General features: G+C 55.5%; 2 protein-coding genes and 2 long non-coding RNA genes across 11 annotated transcripts in view; 2 read left to right on the plus strand and 2 right to left on the minus strand.

Annotated features, from left to right (window-relative positions):
• Positions 1-9398, minus strand: part of EXOC3 (exocyst complex component 3) — a 27394-nt gene extending 17996 nt beyond the window's left edge. For 2 of the 7 annotated variants that reach the window (XR_007461517.1, XM_049648331.1), the window contains exons 1-3: positions 4241-4286; positions 2558-2748; positions 1459-1678 (exon numbers count right to left, since the gene is read on the minus strand). Coding sequence is in view for 6 of the 7 variants with exons in the window: in XM_049648331.1 (XP_049504288.1) it covers positions 1459-1678; positions 2558-2701 (364 nt within the window). In the remaining variant the exon portion in view is untranslated. Of the gene's footprint in view, positions 1-1458; positions 1679-2557; positions 2749-3389; positions 4082-4186; positions 4207-4240; positions 4287-8252; positions 8324-9103 lie in introns of those variants that run through there. The other 5 variants (XM_049648328.1, XM_049648329.1, XM_049648326.1 and 2 more) reach the window with 5 other exon arrangements.
• Positions 4314-8103, plus strand: LOC125934757 (uncharacterized). 2 transcript variants are annotated; one of them, XR_007461520.1, is made up of 3 exons: positions 4314-4376; positions 6007-6065; positions 6914-8103. It is a non-coding gene; the product is annotated as an uncharacterized LOC125934757 (long non-coding RNA). The 2 variants fall into 2 exon arrangements; XR_007461519.1 differs by lacking the exon at positions 4314-4376 and adding an exon at positions 4386-5014.
• Positions 9385-13685, plus strand: LOC125934756 (uncharacterized). The gene is made up of 3 exons (XR_007461518.1): positions 9385-9508; positions 10919-11068; positions 13551-13685. It is a non-coding gene; the product is annotated as an uncharacterized LOC125934756 (long non-coding RNA).
• On the minus strand, positions 12761-17526 carry LOC125934755 (aryl hydrocarbon receptor repressor-like). Its single transcript, XM_049648332.1, has 3 exons — positions 17218-17526; positions 13354-13415; positions 12761-13175 (listed from the first exon to the last, which is right to left on the minus strand). The coding sequence occupies exons 1-3, from the start codon at positions 17472-17474 to the stop codon at positions 13033-13035; spliced, it is 462 nt and encodes a 153-aa protein (XP_049504289.1). The 5' UTR covers positions 17475-17526; the 3' UTR covers positions 12761-13032.
• Positions 17527-18640: the final 1114 nt, after the last annotated feature.

An 18640-nucleotide genomic window follows, 5' to 3' on the forward strand; every position in this document is an offset into this window, starting at 1 on the left:
GGGGGGGGGGGGGGGGGGGGGGGGGGGTGGGTGATGGGTGTTGAGGAGGGCACCTTTTGGGAGGAGCACTGGGTGTTGTATGGAAACCAACTGGACAATAAATTTCATATTAAAAAAATTATAAAAAGAAAAAGAAAAACAAAACACCAGCACATCTTCCCAGTAAGATCTACTCCTAACAAAAATACATATGTAACACAGCCTCATTCATTCCTCAAGGGAAGGAAATTGTTTTCAACTCCTGTGGATGGACTGCTTCCAGTAAAGTCACGTTCTGGTCATCTGGCGTTAGTTTTACAAGACTGGAAGGAAATCATAAGGAGAGAGATTAACTAGCAAGGTGCCAGCTGGGTGTCACAAAGGAGAGTCGCGCGTGGGGACTCCATGCTAGTCCTGGGGACAGCCACCAAGAGGAGCTGCGTCCTTGGCACCCGCTGCGGGGCCGGCGACGGCTGTGCCGTTCGCGTAGCTATGTGGGAAGCAACTTGGAAGGTGGCCCAAGGCATCAGACCCTGGGAGGCTGAGTGCAGAGCGAGGGGTCGGACCAGGCGTGAGAGGGCCGAGGAGGCAGAGCCTGAGGATGCACGCTGCCTTGCAGGTTCACAGCGGTGGGAGATACGCGGCCACGTGACGTTCAGGGGTCGAGCAGAGTTCAGGGAAGGACACAAAGAACGCACGGACGGACACCAGACATGGGACAAAGGAAGGTTCGGGCTCAGACTATCCCAAGGCCTCTGGGTGGGATGCTGGTGACCCTGATGAAGGGGAGGGGATGAGGGTGGCGGGAGACAGACTCTGGACTGTGCAGAGTGGACAGAGAGCCCCGCCCAGGTGGCTGACACTGTTCCAGAAGGCTGTGGGGTGTACTTCTTCTCAGTAACGAGGTGTCGGGACAGGGCTCCGAAAGGGCCACTCCATGCTCCCTTTCCCTGCGCCACTCCGCCAGCCCCCAGACCCCCACCAGGTCCCAAGGTCCCCAGCGCTGAGCTGCCTGACACCGCAGAGCAGTCCCTCCTCTGCCCTCCCCACCCTTGGCCTGTGAGCACTCTCTTCCACCTGGAAAACGCTACTCTCCTGCGTCACCTCTCTCTGGGAACTGGACCCTGTGTCTTGTTCACCAGGATGCATCTTCTCCTTGGCCTGTCAGGGCCCCCTGATCTAACAGCCACACTGCGGCTTATTTGACTAACCCGTTCCTGTGCCTCTGTCCTGACAAACAGAACTACAAGCATTCTCCCGGTCTTTGCAACTGGTCCCTTCGTCCTTAGTCCAAACAAGTAGTCGACCGCTTAGGCGGGAAGCAAACCCACTATCCGTGCAGAGGCAGGTCTACAAAACACCCTGCACGAAAGCTGGGTCCACCCCCGCATCACCCACAGAGCTGTGGGGAAGAGCACAGACAGCACGCTGCCCCTGACGCCCAAGGCACCCGCCCTCCTCAGCTGTCCCCCCAGCCACCTGAGAAGATGTTCTTGAGGTTTTCCACGGCGGCAGCAAGCTGGCTGTGCCGCACGACAGCGTCCTTCACATCCTTGAGGCTCTCAACGGTGTTGATGCTCTGCCTCCAGTCTCTGCTGACGTCGGCCAGGGACCGCTGGATGTCTGTGACGTCGTTCAGCGCGCTGTGGAGCTGGCTCAGGCCTGTACGCACACCATCCAACTGGGACTGGATCGCAGCCTAGGGCAGACACCCAGGGGAGATGTGTCGGGCTCTGCACTGGGCCTGGAGCCTAAGATATTTATTCATTCTCTCTCTCTCTGTCTCTCTCTCTCTCTCTCTCTGTCTCTCCCCCCTCCCACCCCCCCGGCCCTCTCTCTGGCTCATGTCTCATGATGGACAGTGCCACTGTGCAGAACTGGTACATCTGAGATTCAGACTCCCTCCACCAGTGATGCCGAATGGCCACGAGCAAGCTGTAGAGCCAGAAGGGAGGGGACAGAGAAGGGAAAGACCAGGTGGCACAATCAAAGCCAGGAACACACCTGACCCAGGAGTCATAAACTGCAGGTAGAAATCATTAAGACGATGGTAACAGACGGCACAAGGTTCCTAAGTCACCAGTGATAATCATCTGTTAATCCCACAAGTTTCTGGAACAGATACAAATTCCGACTAAAAATGTAGCGGGTCCAAACTATTTTTTAAATGAAAGGAAAACTACCATTTTAAATAAGTCTAACCGGCCTTCAGATGCTTCATTTTGGGACAAATGAATGACCCTCACCTGTCTCATCAAGCCTGCCATTACCTGGATGCTAAAAGCGTTTTCGACTGAAGAGGTGACCTTGCAGCCTCATTCTCTTAAGGGTGTTCCTTTGGGACTTCCAATATTCCCACAATCTCCTTTGTGAATCTACTGCTTGGTAATACAGGGTTGGAAGGAATGTGTTAAGGAAAGGTGATGTTCCATTCTGCCTCTTTCCAGATCGTCACAAAATCCAATTTAATTTAGCAAAACTACAATGAAGATGTTGTGCAGAAACCCAGAACTCAAAAGAAAGAGATCCGTCCTGATTGGGAGTAAAGCCGACGCCCATGCCCTCTCTGGTCTCGTACCTTCAATCTGGCCTCCACAGAGGCCTTTTTCCGGGCCTCTCTTCTGCGATACTGCTCGACTTTATCCAGCTGGTCTGGGCGCTGAAGCATCCCAGCAACCCTTTGGACCGCTGTCGCAACAGCCTCCCGGTCTGTTTCCTTCATGATTACAAAGCAGGTGGGATGTCTGCACCTGTCATGCTAGAGGTGTCCTGTGAGGGCGGGGGGAGAGTGCGGGAGGAGGTCAGGGAAGGGAGAAATAGCAGGTACAGAACTCATTCCCCTAACAGGCAGCTGTTGACAACGGAGCTGTAAAGACAGCGTTTGAGATCATTAACCCATTAAACCTGAAAGCTGAACCGGGATCACGAGCTCCTTAATACGAAATGCAAACCTTCAGCACTCTGATATGAAGACAGTTCTACCCCTAAGTGGAGCAGAGGCACTCACAGGTATGAACTCTGATCTCTGAACAGAGAACGTGTCCGTGGGGACTTCAGACCCCTCATCCTGTCAGATGTCGGTCTCCAAGGGACCTCTCTTCCCTAGACACGGCCAATTTCTGGAGCCTTCACAGAACCCTTTGGCCACATCGGTGGGGCGGCTGTGCCCAGAGGCCTCGGTGAGGACGCGGAGGCACAGGAACAGCACACACCTCGACATGCCTCACCCCTCCCCTGCTCAAGTCCCAGCCCACGCCCTCGGGTTCCCCTCAAAACTCACTGCCGTCTGTAATACCCAGCATTCTGCTGCCTGCACTGAACAGCCCAATACACAAAGATGAGGGGCAGAAGGCACCTGTGCTCAGGTACAACGTGCAGAGCACGGACGCTTGCCTGCCGGGCAAACCTACCTTCCAACCCAGCTCCAGAGCTCTATTCCTGGCACCAACAGGGGTATCTGGTGAGGCCTGCCAAATGAGAGGGTTTCATACGCGCGGGATCCCCTGACCTCAGCTACTGAACTCCTACTTCTGCGCATGTTTGCTGTATACAGCTTCTTAAAGCGAAAGGGCCATCCTCTCCCTTAATACTTGACTCCTCATTCCCACAGCTTTCAGAAGAACCCAGAACTGCACCGACTATCTCCGCCATGGGCTCTGTATCAGGTAATCACTGGGTGCAGGATGCGCCTTTCTGCTCCTCTTTCGAAAGGCACTACGCTGCAACCAGTCCTTCCCACCAATGCCCACCAATGCCGAGAATCTAACGGGACAGAAAAATGCGCAGATGCCAAAGGCAACCAGCCTTAAATTCCACCATCCGAAGGCAGGCGTTTCCTCCTCAGCCGACACTCACTGCAGAGGTAACCCGCGCTTCCACCGGCCGCACACCTGCACGGTTTTCCGCACGGGGCGGGACGGTAACCGCAGAAGCGGGCCTCCAGCCGGTCGCAGGTGCGCACAGCAGGCCTCGGACGGCCCCCTGCGGCTGGCTCGGTGCCCCCCGAAAGCTCCCCAGCGAGCGGCGCTCTCGGAGTCGACAGGCCCCGACCCACCGGGGTGAGGGGAGACATCGCGGCCTCAACCAAGCCTTCCGCGCCACAGAGCGACCGGGCCGCGACAGTCGAGAGCCCGGCTGTGCTGCCCGTTTCCCAGCCCGACCCCTGCCATTCCCCCCTCCGTCCCCTCCGTCCCCTCCGTCCTCGCACCGCGCCGACCACAGCCCAGGAGCTCGCGCTCCTCCGCCGCCGTCTACGACTCACCGCCTGCGCCGCCGCCGCCCGGCTCTGGGCCCGGAAGTAAGCCGACCACAGACACTTCCGCTTCCGGCCGCGCGCCGGAAAGGCGGGGCCTGAGCTGTCAGACTTGTAGGGTGGCTGTCTCCTCCCACCGGGCAAGGTAGCCTTCAGGACCGGGTCTCGGCCCGGGTCGCTCCCACGGGGGTGGAGTGAGGAGGGTCCCTTCCTCACTCAGCCCCTCTTATTCCAGCCCTTCCCGTCCTCTCCCCTCCGCGGCCCCAGGCCGGCTGTTCTGTGCACCTGCCAGCGCCTCTCCTTGGGCACCGTTCTCAGTACTCATCTTCACTATGGTCTCTTTCCCCGTGTGTCCTTTCTGTAACCCTCTGTGACCTCCTTCAGTGAGGGAGCCACTGTGCCCCTCCATCGCTCCGCCTCATCTTGAGTATTTCCGCCATGGTTTCCATTACTGGGGCTCTGTGTATTTATTTGTCCACATCTGTCTTTCCTGTCACAATGTGGCAGGGGTTTTGTGGCCTTCGCCGTGCCCCAGCTCCTCCCCAGACCCGTGACTGGCGTAGGGCAGACGTTCAGTAAATTAATGAACAAGGTGGGTAACGGTTGGTAATCAGTCACATCTGACTGTCAAGATCAACACCCAGCTTGTTACTTCGCAGCTTCTTAGCTGTTGTTACACCTTGGAATCAAAAATGAGCCCAGCCCCTCAGGATCAGCACATCTCAAGATCACCCCTTGTAATGAGTACAAACAAAACAGAAGCCCACCTGGGAACAACCCACAGTAAGACTGGTTGTCACAAAATGCTAAGAGGGTGGAGGCCAAGCTGGGGGGTGGGGGGTGGGGGGTGGGTCTTGGGGATGAGGAGTGTCACTGGGCAGAGGTGCAGGGGTGGGAGGTGGGGGGGCTGCACTAGCTGGAAAGAAGAGGAGGAAGCAGGTCCCTGAGTTACTGTGTGAGGAGAGGCCCACTGGCCAGAACTAACCTCCAGAATGAGCGAGAACATGTGTTAAGCCACTCAGATTTCAGGGTTTGCCTGTTGTGGTAAGAAGCGCTATTTGCCTTATACTGACGGAAAACAGATCCTTTCGCTACATTACAGTTATTAGACTGTACAGATGGGCACCTCCTGAAATCCTGCCAAGATCAGTCAAACAGGAAGGAGACCAGAACATGGCAGGCATGGGAGCCAGCAGGGAGGAGAGTGGGGGCAGCAATGCAGGGGTGGGGCGCACAAGCGTGTGCACACACCTGGACCCAAGGAGGGTGGGGGAGGGGGATGCAGGTGTGTGAGCCCCCCCCCCCCCGCCATTGCTGTGGTCGTACAAACCGCAACTTGCCATCAGCTGAATGGCTGAGGAGGGGCAGTACTGTGGCACGATACCAACTCCGAGAGTTGACCCCTTTGTGGTTTCATCTGTACCTAGTACTAGTAATTTATGAAAATATATTACTAAGTTGAACAATGGATGTACACAAAAAGTTGAAATTATGTTTGAAATTGTGAATGTAAAGGTACTTTGAAACTAATGAATAAAAAATTTGCCAAATTTATCAAAGCTTTTAGGACTTATTTCAAATTCGGCAACATTTAACATACCACCTGGAGCTTTGTGCTGTGGACATCTGCGTTTGGAGATAGGGCTCCCTAATAACTTCCTCAGCCAATATGGGTAGAAATGAGATGGTTGTTAAAGGGCTTTATGCTTTTTCCTCCTTAAAACTAAAAAACCCAAATCTCGATTAAAATTTTTTTTGACTTCTCTTTTTGGCAGACCGAACAGCCTCCTGTAAAATGTTGGATGAAAATAGCAAGCCCCTTTGAAATGCACAGGTGAGCCCAAGCAAGCTCAGGGAAGCATGATGGGCAACTGCCCTAGGGCAAGGACAGGTGGGGGTGGGAGGGACCTGATGCCCAGGGTGGGCTTTCACATCCACGTGGGACAGGTGGGGTCTGGACCAAGGGTGCAGCCTCAGTGTAAGAGTGGATGGCGCAAACAAACAACGAAGCCCCAAAACAGTTTCTCCCAGGTACTGGGAACCCTGAGTCAGGGAAGCTCCCCACCCAGGAGCTCATAGCTGCGGGCCTGCATTTCACTTGGGAGTGACCTCTCCTCATCCTGGAAGCTCTCACTGAAACCTTTTGGCAGAAGCAGCCCCAAGGATGCTTGTAGGAAAGACCCCGGCCTTGGCAGGAGTGCAGAGTGGGGTGCAGCAGCTGGTCCTTGTCTGTTCTGGGAGAACAGGGACCTTGATTCGCTCTAACTTACACCTCGTTAAGAGCACATGTCAACGATAGCCACCGAAGCAGAATTGTAACTTCCAGACAAATCGGGGGAAGGAACACAGGAAACACAGGCAATCCCCTAGGGACATAGGAAAGGCCAGAAATACCAGAGGGCCTGTGTGACTAGAGACACGAGAAGTAGAAACACATGAAAATATACCAATTATCAGAGCACAAGTAAATGGACTGTAAAACAGCCGAACATGGAAGGAACGGAATGGTCAGTGTGCAGGAGTCTGACGTGTAGTCAGGGCCATAGAAAGTTGATGGGGCAAGATAATATCAGACTAAGTAGGCTTTATGTCAGAGGCACTCAGTTATTTCTTAAGATGCTAAATGCATAAGCCATAAAGAAAAAGACATTTAAAATTTTAACCTCTTTTATGCTATTTTAGAGAATCTCTAAATGAAAAGACAAGCCACAAACAGAGAAAATCTGTAACTGAGGAGACGCTGCTATCCTGACATAACGAGAACGTGCAGAGACCAACCAGATGGGCACACGAGTGCAGGAGAGACCGGAAGGGCCCGAGCAGCCCTCCCGGCTGGAGGCCAGACCAGTGGTGCCTCCCTGTGTCCTTAGGAAGGCCTCGGGGCCCCCTCCTGCCCTGCAGCCCGCATGAGCCTCAGACTGCAGCCCAGGGTGCTTCCCACATGGGCCCTGCTGTGTCCCCTCTCACCCAGGCCTCTGTGACCTTGTCCCACCCACTCCTTGCCCTCTGGCTCCCAGACTAGCCCCAGCCCTGTAGGCTGCTGTTCTTGTGACTCTCAGTGTGGCCTTGGTCACCTGGGCTACCCTGCCCCAGTCTGTGCAGTGCCCGTGTCCTTCTGCCTTGCAGAACTTGGTTCTGTGGTCACGTGTCAGCACCCTGTCCCTGTGCACACTCAGGGATGTCAGCTCCAGCACAACACCGACCTCTTTCTTTCCTTGCCGTGTCCTCGGCACCGTCACAGGCCTGGCACTCAGCAGAACCTCAACAGCACCGCTGGTGGACATAAGACAACTACCAACCAGGGCGCCTGGGTGGCTCAGCCAGTTAAGCATCCGACTTCGGCTCAGGTCATGACCTCACCGTTGATGAGTTCAAGCCCCACGTCGGGCTCTGTGCTGACAGCTCAGAGCCTGGAGCCTGCTTGGGATTCTGTGTCTCCCTCTTTCTCTGCTCCTCCCCTGCTCATGCTCTCTCTGTGTCTCAAAAATAAATGTAAACATTTAAAAAAAAAAACCCACAAAAAACAACTACCTACCATTCTGCCCCAGGTGGACAAAACCAGTGTGCCCAGTGATGCCAAGTGTCGCAGCGACAAGAGGCCTGGTGGGGGCTGGGGGGGGCTTGTGGACTGATGTCCCTTAGACTTCATACTTGAGACCTGCTCTGCTGGGCCATGGGGACAGGACCAGTGCCCCGAACAAAGAGGCTGCACAGAGCTCCCCAGCCCCTTTCTCCACGTGAGTGCAGTGACTTTATGGCCCTTCACCAGGCCTGCAGCATCCTAATCACAAACCTGCACACGCTCACACATGCACACACTCACGGGGGCCAGGTGCCTGCTCCCGCAGGACAGGTCAAGTCTGGGGGACCCTAAAGGCACCTGGGAGGGTCCCCCACCCCTCAACGATGGGTAAGAGGGGGCTGGTGGGTGGAGGGAGGGAGCTCTGCTGAGGCCACAGCACGCGGGGCCAAGCGCTCAGCCTCCTGCCTGCATCTTTGGGCCCCAGCATTTTATTTTTACCTTTTATCCAGTGGTAAAGGACTGCCTTAGAATGAAATGAATCAACACACTGAAGGAAATAGTTACTTCATCTGGAAAATCAAGTAGACATTTCTGTTTGTGGTAAACATGAACTAATGTGATTTATTTTATATCAATATTGCATATTGAATACAAACCCTACTATCAGGAATATATTTGAAAGCTGTTTCTAAAGGCACTGAGAAAACCGTATAAAAAGTTACATTATAATATTTCCATTTTAAAAAATTCAGCAAGTCAGTCTAGATATTAAAAACTTTTCTCCTCCAGTAGAAATTATAAAAATATACAATTTGTGTTCATCTCCTCCTGTCCATCCATTCTCATGTTACATTTGATTTTCATATGTTTTCAGCTACATAAGCAAAAGCTACAAGACACAGAAAACCCTAACCCTGTAATTGGTACTGGTAATGACGTTTAAAGAGGAAGTGACCACATCTGCACCTCCTACATGCCATCATCTTCCCACATGTTTCAGGAAGGGTGTGGCTGTGAAATAACGAAAGTGCTGACTCAGGGTCGTTCTGCTGGTGTTGACCCAGGAGAGGAGGGGACCTGGGCCCAGAGTGTTCAAGGGCCCCGGGTGTATGAGGGGCATCTCAGGAGGGGACCTGGGCCCGTTGAGTTCAAGGCCCCGGGTGTAGGATGGGCATCTCCAGAACACAAGACCTGCAGAGCTAACTTCCAGGGGCCAGACTCTCTGTCAACAAAGCGGGACCTGTCCACCTGCGAACTGACCGCTTGTGGGGAGGGGGTGGCGTGGGTGCCACGGCCCTCGGGGACAGGCGTGACTTGCTTCAGGGCGGCGTCTCGCCTGAGGCTCTCACCTGCCGTTCCTCTTTGGTTATGCTGGGGCCTGGCTACAATGTGCAAGCATGCCATGATGTCTCTGAATTCCACCTTTTCATTCCTGTGTTTTCTGAGGTACCTGCTAGATGTGTGTCTACTGCATCCTGACATGGGGGAGCCCTAGTGCATCGCAGGACATGGCCCCAAGCAGCCAGCCTGGGCCTGGGGTGTGGCCTCTCCATTGATGAAGTGAGAGGGTCAGTGACCTCACAGATGGGGACCCCAGACAGGTGCACAGTCACATCTCACAGAGGGCCAGGACCTGGGCTCTGGGTTTGACTAGGAAAGAAGGAAGAAGATTCTGCAAGTCCACCCCAGGTCTCAGGGAGTAAGTCTCCAGATGCCCAGAGAGCACAGGCGTTTGTGCCCTGCAGCAGAACCGGGTGAGGAGGGCCTGGGGCCAGCCAGAGGTCCCCAGGTGTCCCTGGGTGGTTGTGCCACCATCGTAATGGTCAGGGGAGACTCTGGCAGTAGAAGTGAAGACAGCACAGCACCAGTGTCACCCTTTGCAAGGCCTCGGTGGGTGAGGAGAGGCTGCTGGGCTGGCCTTGTGTGTCCCAGAGGGCCACGCGTTGACCACTCCACACCCTGGGCTCCAGTGGGTGACCTCCCGTGTCAGCCCCAGGAAGAAGCCCTCAGCTCCCAGCATCCCGCATGGGGGACCCTCCACAAAGCTGGCAACAGGCGCACCGGTGCCCCAGGGTGTGTCTAAGGGTCCTGCCAGCTAAACCCCGAATTCTAACAAGGCTTCAGCATTAACCCAGCTGAACATTGATACCCCAAAGCCCTAGGTGATGGAGAAGAAGGCCCCACACTGAAGGGTAGAACGTACCATTGGCGGAGCAGCAAGTCCCTGCCTGGAGGCTCCCGCCACCTCCTGAGACTCCCAGATGGGGGTGACTTTAGGAACAGATGCCCTTGTCCCTGAGGAGCAGGTGTGCGTCCACCACGGCACAAGCGGGCTCAGTGGAGACCTTCATACCCTGATGGCACACCCCTCGCTGATGGCACCGGCGGGGCGCGGAGGGGGCCCATCTCTGGTGGTGACCGTGGGGTGACTGGGACTCCACTTTCTGATTCACAACGTTGTGTCTGGGGATCCTACAGTTGGGATGTGTGGGTGTACAGTTCTAGAAAACAATTTCTGTCTTGTCTCTAATGATTCTTCCTGAGGTGGTGGTTGGAATCGCCATTTGAAAACCTGTATACAGCCAGCAGCACAGCCTCCATGGACAACTTGACTTTTTTTTACCTCTTTTCTCTACGTTTCGTCCTTCTCTCTGCTTCCAAACCCAGAGTCTGTAAACTCGAAATTACACAATGTACTGGAGACAGATTAGCATAAACCATCTTCAGAGGCCCATTAAAAATCCCAGAGACTTCCAGAAGGAACAGGATATCATCCTGTCAATTTCCACTCTGGGTGTGGCCTCAGCCTCCACCGTGAGGTCGAGAAGCACGTGCTGCGTGTAGTAGTGAGGGCAGGACCTGGTGCAGACAGGCTCTTTTGCCTGGAACCTTCCAGATTCCTTCCGTGAATGGGGGCATGGTCACCTGTGGCTCAAAAGATTATATCCCTAATTTGTACCCAGGGTGTGGCTGCTCTCTTCAGTCCACTCCGTGGAGGCATCGACCCGCCTCCACGGCGCAGGCGGAGCTGGGAGGTGAGCATGGGGATCCCGGGAGACCACACCGCATGACTGGCCAGGTGCCCACTGCGTCCTGGAGAGAGGGGTGTGCCCTGCCAGGCTGACATGTCTCACTCTGGCCACTTTCTGGAAAATTGTGAACAGACTTAACACCACGTGGCATTGAAGGACTTGCGTGACATTTTACAAAGTACACAATATGCTATTGCACACGCTGCCCACACCTAAGGAGGCCTGGACTCATGCAGCTTTGCAGAACGGCTCTGACCCCCCACCTGCCATCGCAGCTGAGGGGTAAGTCTGGGCGTGCGGAAGAGGCTAGCTTTTAGAAACACCCGCCCTACGGCAGGAAAGCACACTCGGGGGCTTTGGGGGGCATCAGTGTTGGCAAGGCACTTCTGGGGAACATGCCGGGCACCCCACCCTGGCTGTGGCTTGCCCACGGGGGTGAGTCCAGGGGCTCGCGCTTGACAACGGGTGTGGTGCCGGGAGCTCTGCAGTCACAGCCCAGTGTAGGGGGCTGGTGACCGTGTGCACAGAGGTGGCGGGGAGGATCTGGCTCGGGAAGGCCATGCACATGCTGCAGGCAGGCACAGTGTGCGGGGCGTAAGGGCGCCGGCTCCTTGCCGGGTCTGAGTGGAGCCCTGCCGCTCAGGTGAGCCCCCAGCATGCTGTGCCCCAGGTGTGGAGCATAGAGGTGGGGTCTGGAGTCTGACTCTGTCTTCAGGTGTATCCTGGTAGGGAAAGTGACCAGCTGTCTCTTGGCCACACCACTGGCTCCCAGCCACACCTGGCCTGGGGACACGAGGTAGCCGTCTGCTGCGTCCTCAGACCCAGAGTCGTTCTCCAGCTTGACGGGCACATCAAGTGACAACATGGGGTTGCATGGGGCTCCCGCGGGCACCGGCCCCCCTCGAAACTTGGCGTCCTCGGTGGAATAGCCTCCTGCTGCGAGACGCTGCCCTCTGGGCGGAGGGAGCCCATTGTCCAGGCTCCCCTGGGGGAAGGGGCAGCTGGGCAGAGGGGGCCCCTTGCAGCCGTCCTGCAAGGCTCTGCTCGTGCGGCTGGCATAGGCACTGGGAGAGTGGCTTCCTGGGTGACAGCCGGGTGAATTCCGGAAAGCAGTAACCCCACTGCTATGGACAGTGCCCTGAACACCGGGGCAGGACACGCAGGAGCCACGGGACACGGTGTGTGTGGAGAACGGGTCACTCTTACTGGGTCCCAGCTTCACGTTGGTGCCACCATCTGGACCATGTTTCCCTGTCATCCAGTTCAGGTGCCTCACGGGTCCAGGCGCCTCAAAGCAGCAACTATACGCAGGTCTTTCCCTCCGCCCCCTGGCTCCGGGAGTGCTGCCAGGCACCCCCCCGTGCTCCTCTCCTCCCCTGTCCCTGCAGAGAGGAGAGGACCCATCAGAGCAGGAATGAGGATCATCGCACCGACTTGGGTGGGGTCTCCAAGGGAAGGCACTGAATTGGCATGATACTGGCTGAACCTGCGAGGGCTGCAGTGTGCTGGGGTCCAGCCACACCCCTGCTTTCGGCCCACCCAGCAGCCCTATGACCCTGGCACCGGCATCCTCCCGTAATGAGCCTCCCCTGGCCTCCTGGATGACCTGGGGTGCCGGGCAGGAGCAGGGAGGGCGTGTGCCACTCACCCCGCCCTAGGGAGGCACCTCGATGAGGCATACGCCATGTGTCAAGGGTCAGACACACCCAGCCCAGACGCAGAGGACCCCGTCGAACTGTAAGACAGACAGATGCCCTCTCTCCAGAGGCTTCTGTGAGCCAGACCCTGCTGCTGGCACGCAGGCCTCCACCTCACCACGCCTTGCGGTGTCAGGGCTGGCACCTGCTGTGACAGGGGAGACGGTGCCCCAGAGGAGCAGGTGGAGCCCTGCAGCCACACAGCCAGGCCAGTCCTCCAAGAGGAGACCCCTGGTCGGGGTGGGGGCTGGGGCGGGGGCCCATGGGAGGAGGGAGTGAAGAGGGTTTCTGAGTGAAGGTGAGGGCAGAGGACAGGGTGGTCACCCACGGTCCCGGCTTCAGGTTGAGGGTGAGTGCACAGGTCGTGACAGCCCCGGCTGAAGCACCTGCTGTCCCCTGCCACACCTCAGACATGTGAGGACAGCTCCCAGGTGTGCCCCTGTGCGCCGCACTCCCTCACGGTGAGGCTCACCTGTCATGAACAAAGCCACCAGACCAGCAGACGGCGGCTCTTTGCTCCCTTAATGCACAGCTGGGCCACAGCACCACTTACCCTGCGGCCCCCTCGGGGTCAGAAACGAGGTCTGGGCTGCTCCTCAGGCAGGGACATGGGGCTCTGGCTGGAACCCGGGCCCAGCAGCCTGCATCCGCTTGTGCCTTGAGCACTGAAATGTTTTCTCCAATGCTCCTCCCTGTCAGGGTTTAGATGGGGGAACAGCAGTCACCATGAGTGGCTCAGCACAGACACCCACACCCTCCGGGGCGTCTCCCGGGAATGCACCCCAGCATCAGGAGGCAGCGAGAGCCCCTGAGGGACACAGACACATTTCACCCGTTTAAAACAGTGACGCGGTGCATTTGTAAAAGTACCTGCTAGGCAGTGGGGTTTTCCATGCGATGCTGGGTCACACAGACTCGAGGCGGCTTTTGCTCTGCGAAGAACAGATAATAGCAAAATGTGTGGAGATGGCGTTTTTGCTGCCGGAAGGAACTAACAGCATGCCCGGTGCTGCTGCCATGCCTGGGAGGGGGCACAATCATAACTCACACTTTCCGGTTCTTTCTAGACTGTGAAGTCTCTCCGTGGCTAAAGATTCCAATTCACATCACTCATCAAGCCAATAAAGGGCTAAAGAAATTGCTTCAGAAAATAGACTTACACATAAAATGCGCTTTTGTTTTTCTCTGCAGGACCAGAATGAAAATACAGTCAATTTTTGTGATTTCCACTAATTGTGTTCCATTAACTCACCATGCACGCTCAGTGACTATGGAACCGTCTTTCCTAGGGCAGTGAGCACACGCTCACTCACACAAATCACAGAGCTCCTCGTCTTAGATTCTAAGCAAACTCAGCCTCATAGACACTATTTCATTATTTTCCAAAGAACAAAACAAGCCTCAGAAGTGTAAAGTGACTTCCTTTAGGCTGCCTCTCTAGCAGATGTCAGCCTTGGACTCAAGTCCAGGCCAATGGGCCTCAGAACCACAGATCCCTATCCTATATGCTGGTCCCTCTCCATCCTCTGGCCATAGCTGTAAGGACCAGAGACAGGGGAGCAGAGATGGGGGAGCAGAGATGAGGAACCAGAAATGGGGGAGCAGAGACCGGGGAGCACAGAGGGGGGAGCAGAGATGGGGGAGCAGAGATGAGAGAGCAGAGACAGGGGAAACAGAGACAGAGGAGCAGAGATGAGGGAGCAGAGACAGGGGAAACAGAGACAGGGAGCAGAGACTGGGGAGCAGAGACTGGGGAACCAGAGACAGGGGAGCAGAGACAGGGGAGCAGAGATGAGGGAACCAGAGACAGGGGAGCAGAGACGGGGGAGCAGAGATGAGGGAGCAGAGACAGAGGAAACAAAGGGGGGCAGAGACTGGGGAGCAGAGACTGGGGAGCAGAGACAGGGGAGCAGAGACGGGGGAACAAGAGACAGGGGAGCAGAGATGAGGGAACCAGAGACAGGGGGAACCAGAGACAGGGGAGCAGAGACGGGGGGTGGGAACCAGAGACGGGAGCAGAGATGAGGGAACCAGAGACGGGTGGGGGGAACCAGAGACAGGGGAGCAGAGATGGGGGGTGGGGAACCAGGGACAGGGGAGCAGAGACCGGGGAGCAGAGACCGGGGAGCAGAGACGGGGACTACATTGTCATCCTCATCTGCAAATAAGAGCATCTGGTGACAAATTCTTTGGCACACTGCATGTTCACAAATGACTGCTAAATCCCTTGAATAGGACTTTGGAGGACAAATACTTTAGTGAGTTCGTGAATTGATGCCAGCTGCGGGAGCGCTGGGTGACTTGTGAGCCACAGCGCCCCACCCCCCCTCTCCCGCCGCAGGTGCTCGGGGCTCTGGCATCAGCCTGCACTTTCCGGCGCGGGCGCCAGGGAGCAGTAGGAGTCCTCCTTGCATGCCCCCAGGAGCGAAAAGCCAAGGGAGGGTAAGATAAGATTTCCCTCTACTTGGTTTCAGGGCTGGAAAAATGGGAAAGAGGAAGCTCAGTATGGGTTTCAATTATGACAAGCCAAAAAAAACCCCAAAAAACAAAAAAAAAGGTTAAAAACAGAAAGCTCTGGGACGGTAAATGAAGGTGGGAGTATTTCAGAGTGAGGGGCTGGCGGGGGAGGGGAGGGACAGGGAGAAAGCAGGTGTGGAGACTGGTGGCCTCTGCTTGTGGGCCCAGGTCGTCTCAGGCGGCACCCTCTGGGGTTTGGCACCTTGGAGAGTCAGCTTGCTTCCTCCCTCGCCTGCTTTTAGTCTTCTCCCTTGGGTAGGGCATGTTTAGGACACGGTGCATCTTTCAGAGGGCATATATGTTTATTTTTAAACGTTCCGTAACTGCCGTCTCAGCATGCTGGCATGGCCATTGCTCAGGGTGGCTCTGTTCCTGGAAGCCACCCCCTGGCCCTGCACCGGAGACCAGCAGCAGGGAGGTGGGGGCTCGTGACCTGCAGACCAAGGCAGACCATGCCACACGGGCAGAAGGGAGAGCCTTCTGAGCCCCCTCCCCGGAATGGGGGCCCTCCTTCCACTGCAGCTGCTGTCAGATTTTCTCACCATCTAAAGGTCAACTGGAATTAGTCAAAGGTTATTTGTGGACACTGAAGAGGGACGGACCCTCACACCCACAAGAGGGAGAGTCACAAAGAGAAGACCCCTGGGCACTACCTGCCATCCTGGCGCTGCGTGGGCAGGCAAGCAGGAATCCCCTAGACGGGCCACAGAGCCCTGGGACTCTTCTGGAGGGAACCCGGTTGTGGGGGAGATGCTTGGCCAAAGACTCTTCATCCGGACGTCAGCAGACGTGTAAGTAGGACCACAGGACTCAGGGCTAAGAAGGGGATCCTGGTGGAGGCAGTGTTCCCACCGGTGATGTGGCTTCCAGGACAGAGGCACACACACCGCACCAAAAGTGACCCACGGAGGGAGGCAAGCAAACGTGTGAGATGCTGCTGTCACAGAACTAAACCTCATCTGCCATCACAGACCTGAGAGCTGAGGGGTTTGGACCAGTCCCCTTCTGCACTCAGGCCCATCCCCATCAGGCAGTGGTTTAAGGGACCGATACCTTCCCTGGGGAGGCACCAGGACCTAGGAAGCCAGACACTCTTGGGCAAGGGAGGGGAGAAGACGTAGGCTGTGCACCTACCTCCTAAAAGGGCCCAACGGGGTTAAGGGGCAGGATCTGAGTGAGGCTGAGGCTTTCCCTGTTGGTGGAGACAGGAGGGGGGACAGGGGTTCCTGGAGGAGGAGATGAGGTCTGGCCAGTACGCACAGCGTCACAGGCAGGATGCAAAACACACAGTGACAGCATGCTGGCGAGGAGGGTGCTGAGAAAGCCTCCCTCCTGGGGTGAGTGCCCTGTGGCCCTGGCAGAGGGGTCTTTGCAGCTGGAAAGCTATACTACTTTGATGTAACTCAACCTGAGAGCCCAGCCCTCCTCCAAGCGATTGGGTCTAAGCCCTGGTGGGTCTTAGTCGCTGCAGCCCTGCAGCGGGGAGCTGCTGGCTTGGCTGAGCCCCACTCTAGGGACAGCCACTGAGGGATAAAGAAGTGGGTTGGGGACTCAGAGGTCTGACATATTGCATCTGTAGCAGGTACAGTCAGATCTCAGACACCCTGCCTCCCCACCCCCCTCCCTTGGTCTTACTCATACTGTGTGGAAAACACAATTCACAGATGCACATTTTGAATCACTCTCAGGACACTGACCCACAAAACACAGGCCTAGTCTGTTCCACAAAGTTTAGGTGTGAATCGCCTAGAAAACTCGATGTGGAGTGTTTTCTAGCACTGAAAAGCCGAGAAAACTCTGCTGGGAAGAAGCGGCAGCCGTGTCCCCACTGCCTGAGCACCGGTGCCTCCTGCATCGGTCCCTGCACTAAGCCCTGTGCGTGGACGGAGGGGCCGCACAGAGGAAAGAAGGCTGCGGCCCCCCACCTCCCACCCCATGATGACCAGCGCTCAGGGCACCTGCTTCGAGGCTGTAACTGGGGGGCTGGGGACACAGTGGTGCAGGCGCTTTGTGGTACCACCACTCGCAAACATTAGTGTGAAAGTATTTCCTCTGCACGTTCTTTCCTACATAACGTACTAGCTTTAAAAGCACCAAACTTCTCAAGTTATTGCTCGCTGGAAATGAAGAAAGAATAGAAGATTCTAAGTGCCAAGGCTCTTGTTTTAACCGCCAGCAGCAGTGAGCGTGGCTGTGTTCTAAGGGACTTTCACTCACTTTGTGTCCACTGAGCCTGAGACGTCCACCCTGTGCTTCACTCTCAGAAACGCACTCTTCATTTTCATCTCCGCCACGGAAGGAAGGAGGACGGGCACCACGATGCAGAACAGTGACAGCCGAGGGGGCAGGACTGTCCCTGATGGAGTCTTCCTCTTCTGTCCAAACAGGAATTTTAGTTTTCCTTGAAACTGCATTGTCTGGTGTGTTAAAGACAGAAACGGAGGTGTGGTCACAGAGCACATTAGCAACACCATCAGAGAATGCAGAACTTAAATTCTCAGGAATAGAAATGTGGAGAAAAATCTTATCCTGCGCCACTTATGAGACACAAACCAACAGTTCTTCCACACTTGGCCTCCTGGGGATGTGGACTATCCCCAGGCCTCCAGGACAAGTCATAGTTTCTCTGGAGTCTCCATAATCTCCTTTAACTGAAAAGCATGTTCTCGTGTGCACATTTATGTGTATGTGGGGGTGTGGGTGTGGGAGCTGAGCCTCACACTCTGGGCGCTCGTGTGCATCAGCGTGAGATGTCACTGGCCCATCGCAGAGCCGTCAGCCACCCCTGGCAGGATTTGCTGGAGGAGGTAGTCTCTGAGGGCTGTTCCAGATTTGACTCTCCATTTCAGAATTGTCATTCCTTCACTCATGATGATAAAGCTTGGGGACAAGTTCATTTTATCCAGAGTATATAACGTGAGTTAAACAGCCAACAAGTAATTTCGGAGTTTGTGATAAAAGAAAATAAAAGATCCTTTTACAGTGGAAAAGCTAATCTAAATTACTAAGTGACTTCAGGGCATTCCTGATGGAATGACCCCACAGGGCACGTGGGTGGCTCAGTCCATTGGCTGAGTGTCCAACTGTTGATTTAGGCTCAGGTCATGATCTCAGTTTGTGAGATCGAGCCCTGGGTCAGGCTCTGTGTAGAGTGTGGAGCCTGTTTGGGATTCTCTCTCTCTTTCCTTCTACCTCTGTCCCTCCCCTGATCATTCTCTCTCTCTTTCAAAGTAAATACACATTAAAACAACCCCACAATGTGTCCTTTTCTCCCCTGTCCTTCCACCCTCTCCTCATCCCTCCCCTCATCCACCCCCTCATCCATCCATCTATCCATCCATCCATCATCCATCTACCATCCATTCATCCATCCACCATCCACCCCCCCCACCATCCACCATCCATCTGCCATCCATTCATCCATCCACCATCCATCCATCCAACATCCATCCATCTACCATCCATCCATCCATCCACCACCCATCCATCTACCATCCATCCATCCATCATCCCCCATCCATCCATCATCCACCATTCATCCATCCACCATCCATCCATCCATCCACCATCCATTCATCCATCCGTCCATCCACCATCCATCCATCCATCATCCACCATCCATTCATCCATCCATCCACCC

This window comes from Panthera uncia (assembly GCF_023721935.1).
Source record: "Panthera uncia isolate 11264 chromosome A1 unlocalized genomic scaffold, Puncia_PCG_1.0 HiC_scaffold_17, whole genome shotgun sequence".
In the NCBI taxonomy this organism is placed as follows: domain Eukaryota; kingdom Metazoa; phylum Chordata; class Mammalia; order Carnivora; family Felidae; genus Panthera; species Panthera uncia.

Excerpts from the sequence above, each read along its gene's own strand:
- LOC125934755 (XM_049648332.1), bottom strand. The coding sequence starts at position 17,474 with ATGGTGTTGCTAATGTGCTCTGTGACCACACCTCCGTTTCTGTCTTTA. Across the intron at positions 13,416-17,217 it reads TCAGGCTCAGTGGACACAAA|AGCAAAAGCCGCCTCGAGTC; the intron begins GTGAGTGAAAGT and ends TGTTCTTCGCAG. Across the intron at positions 13,176-13,353 it reads AAAACCCCACTGCCTAGCAG|GGAGGAGCATTGGAGAAAAC; the intron begins GTACTTTTACAA and ends AAACCCTGACAG.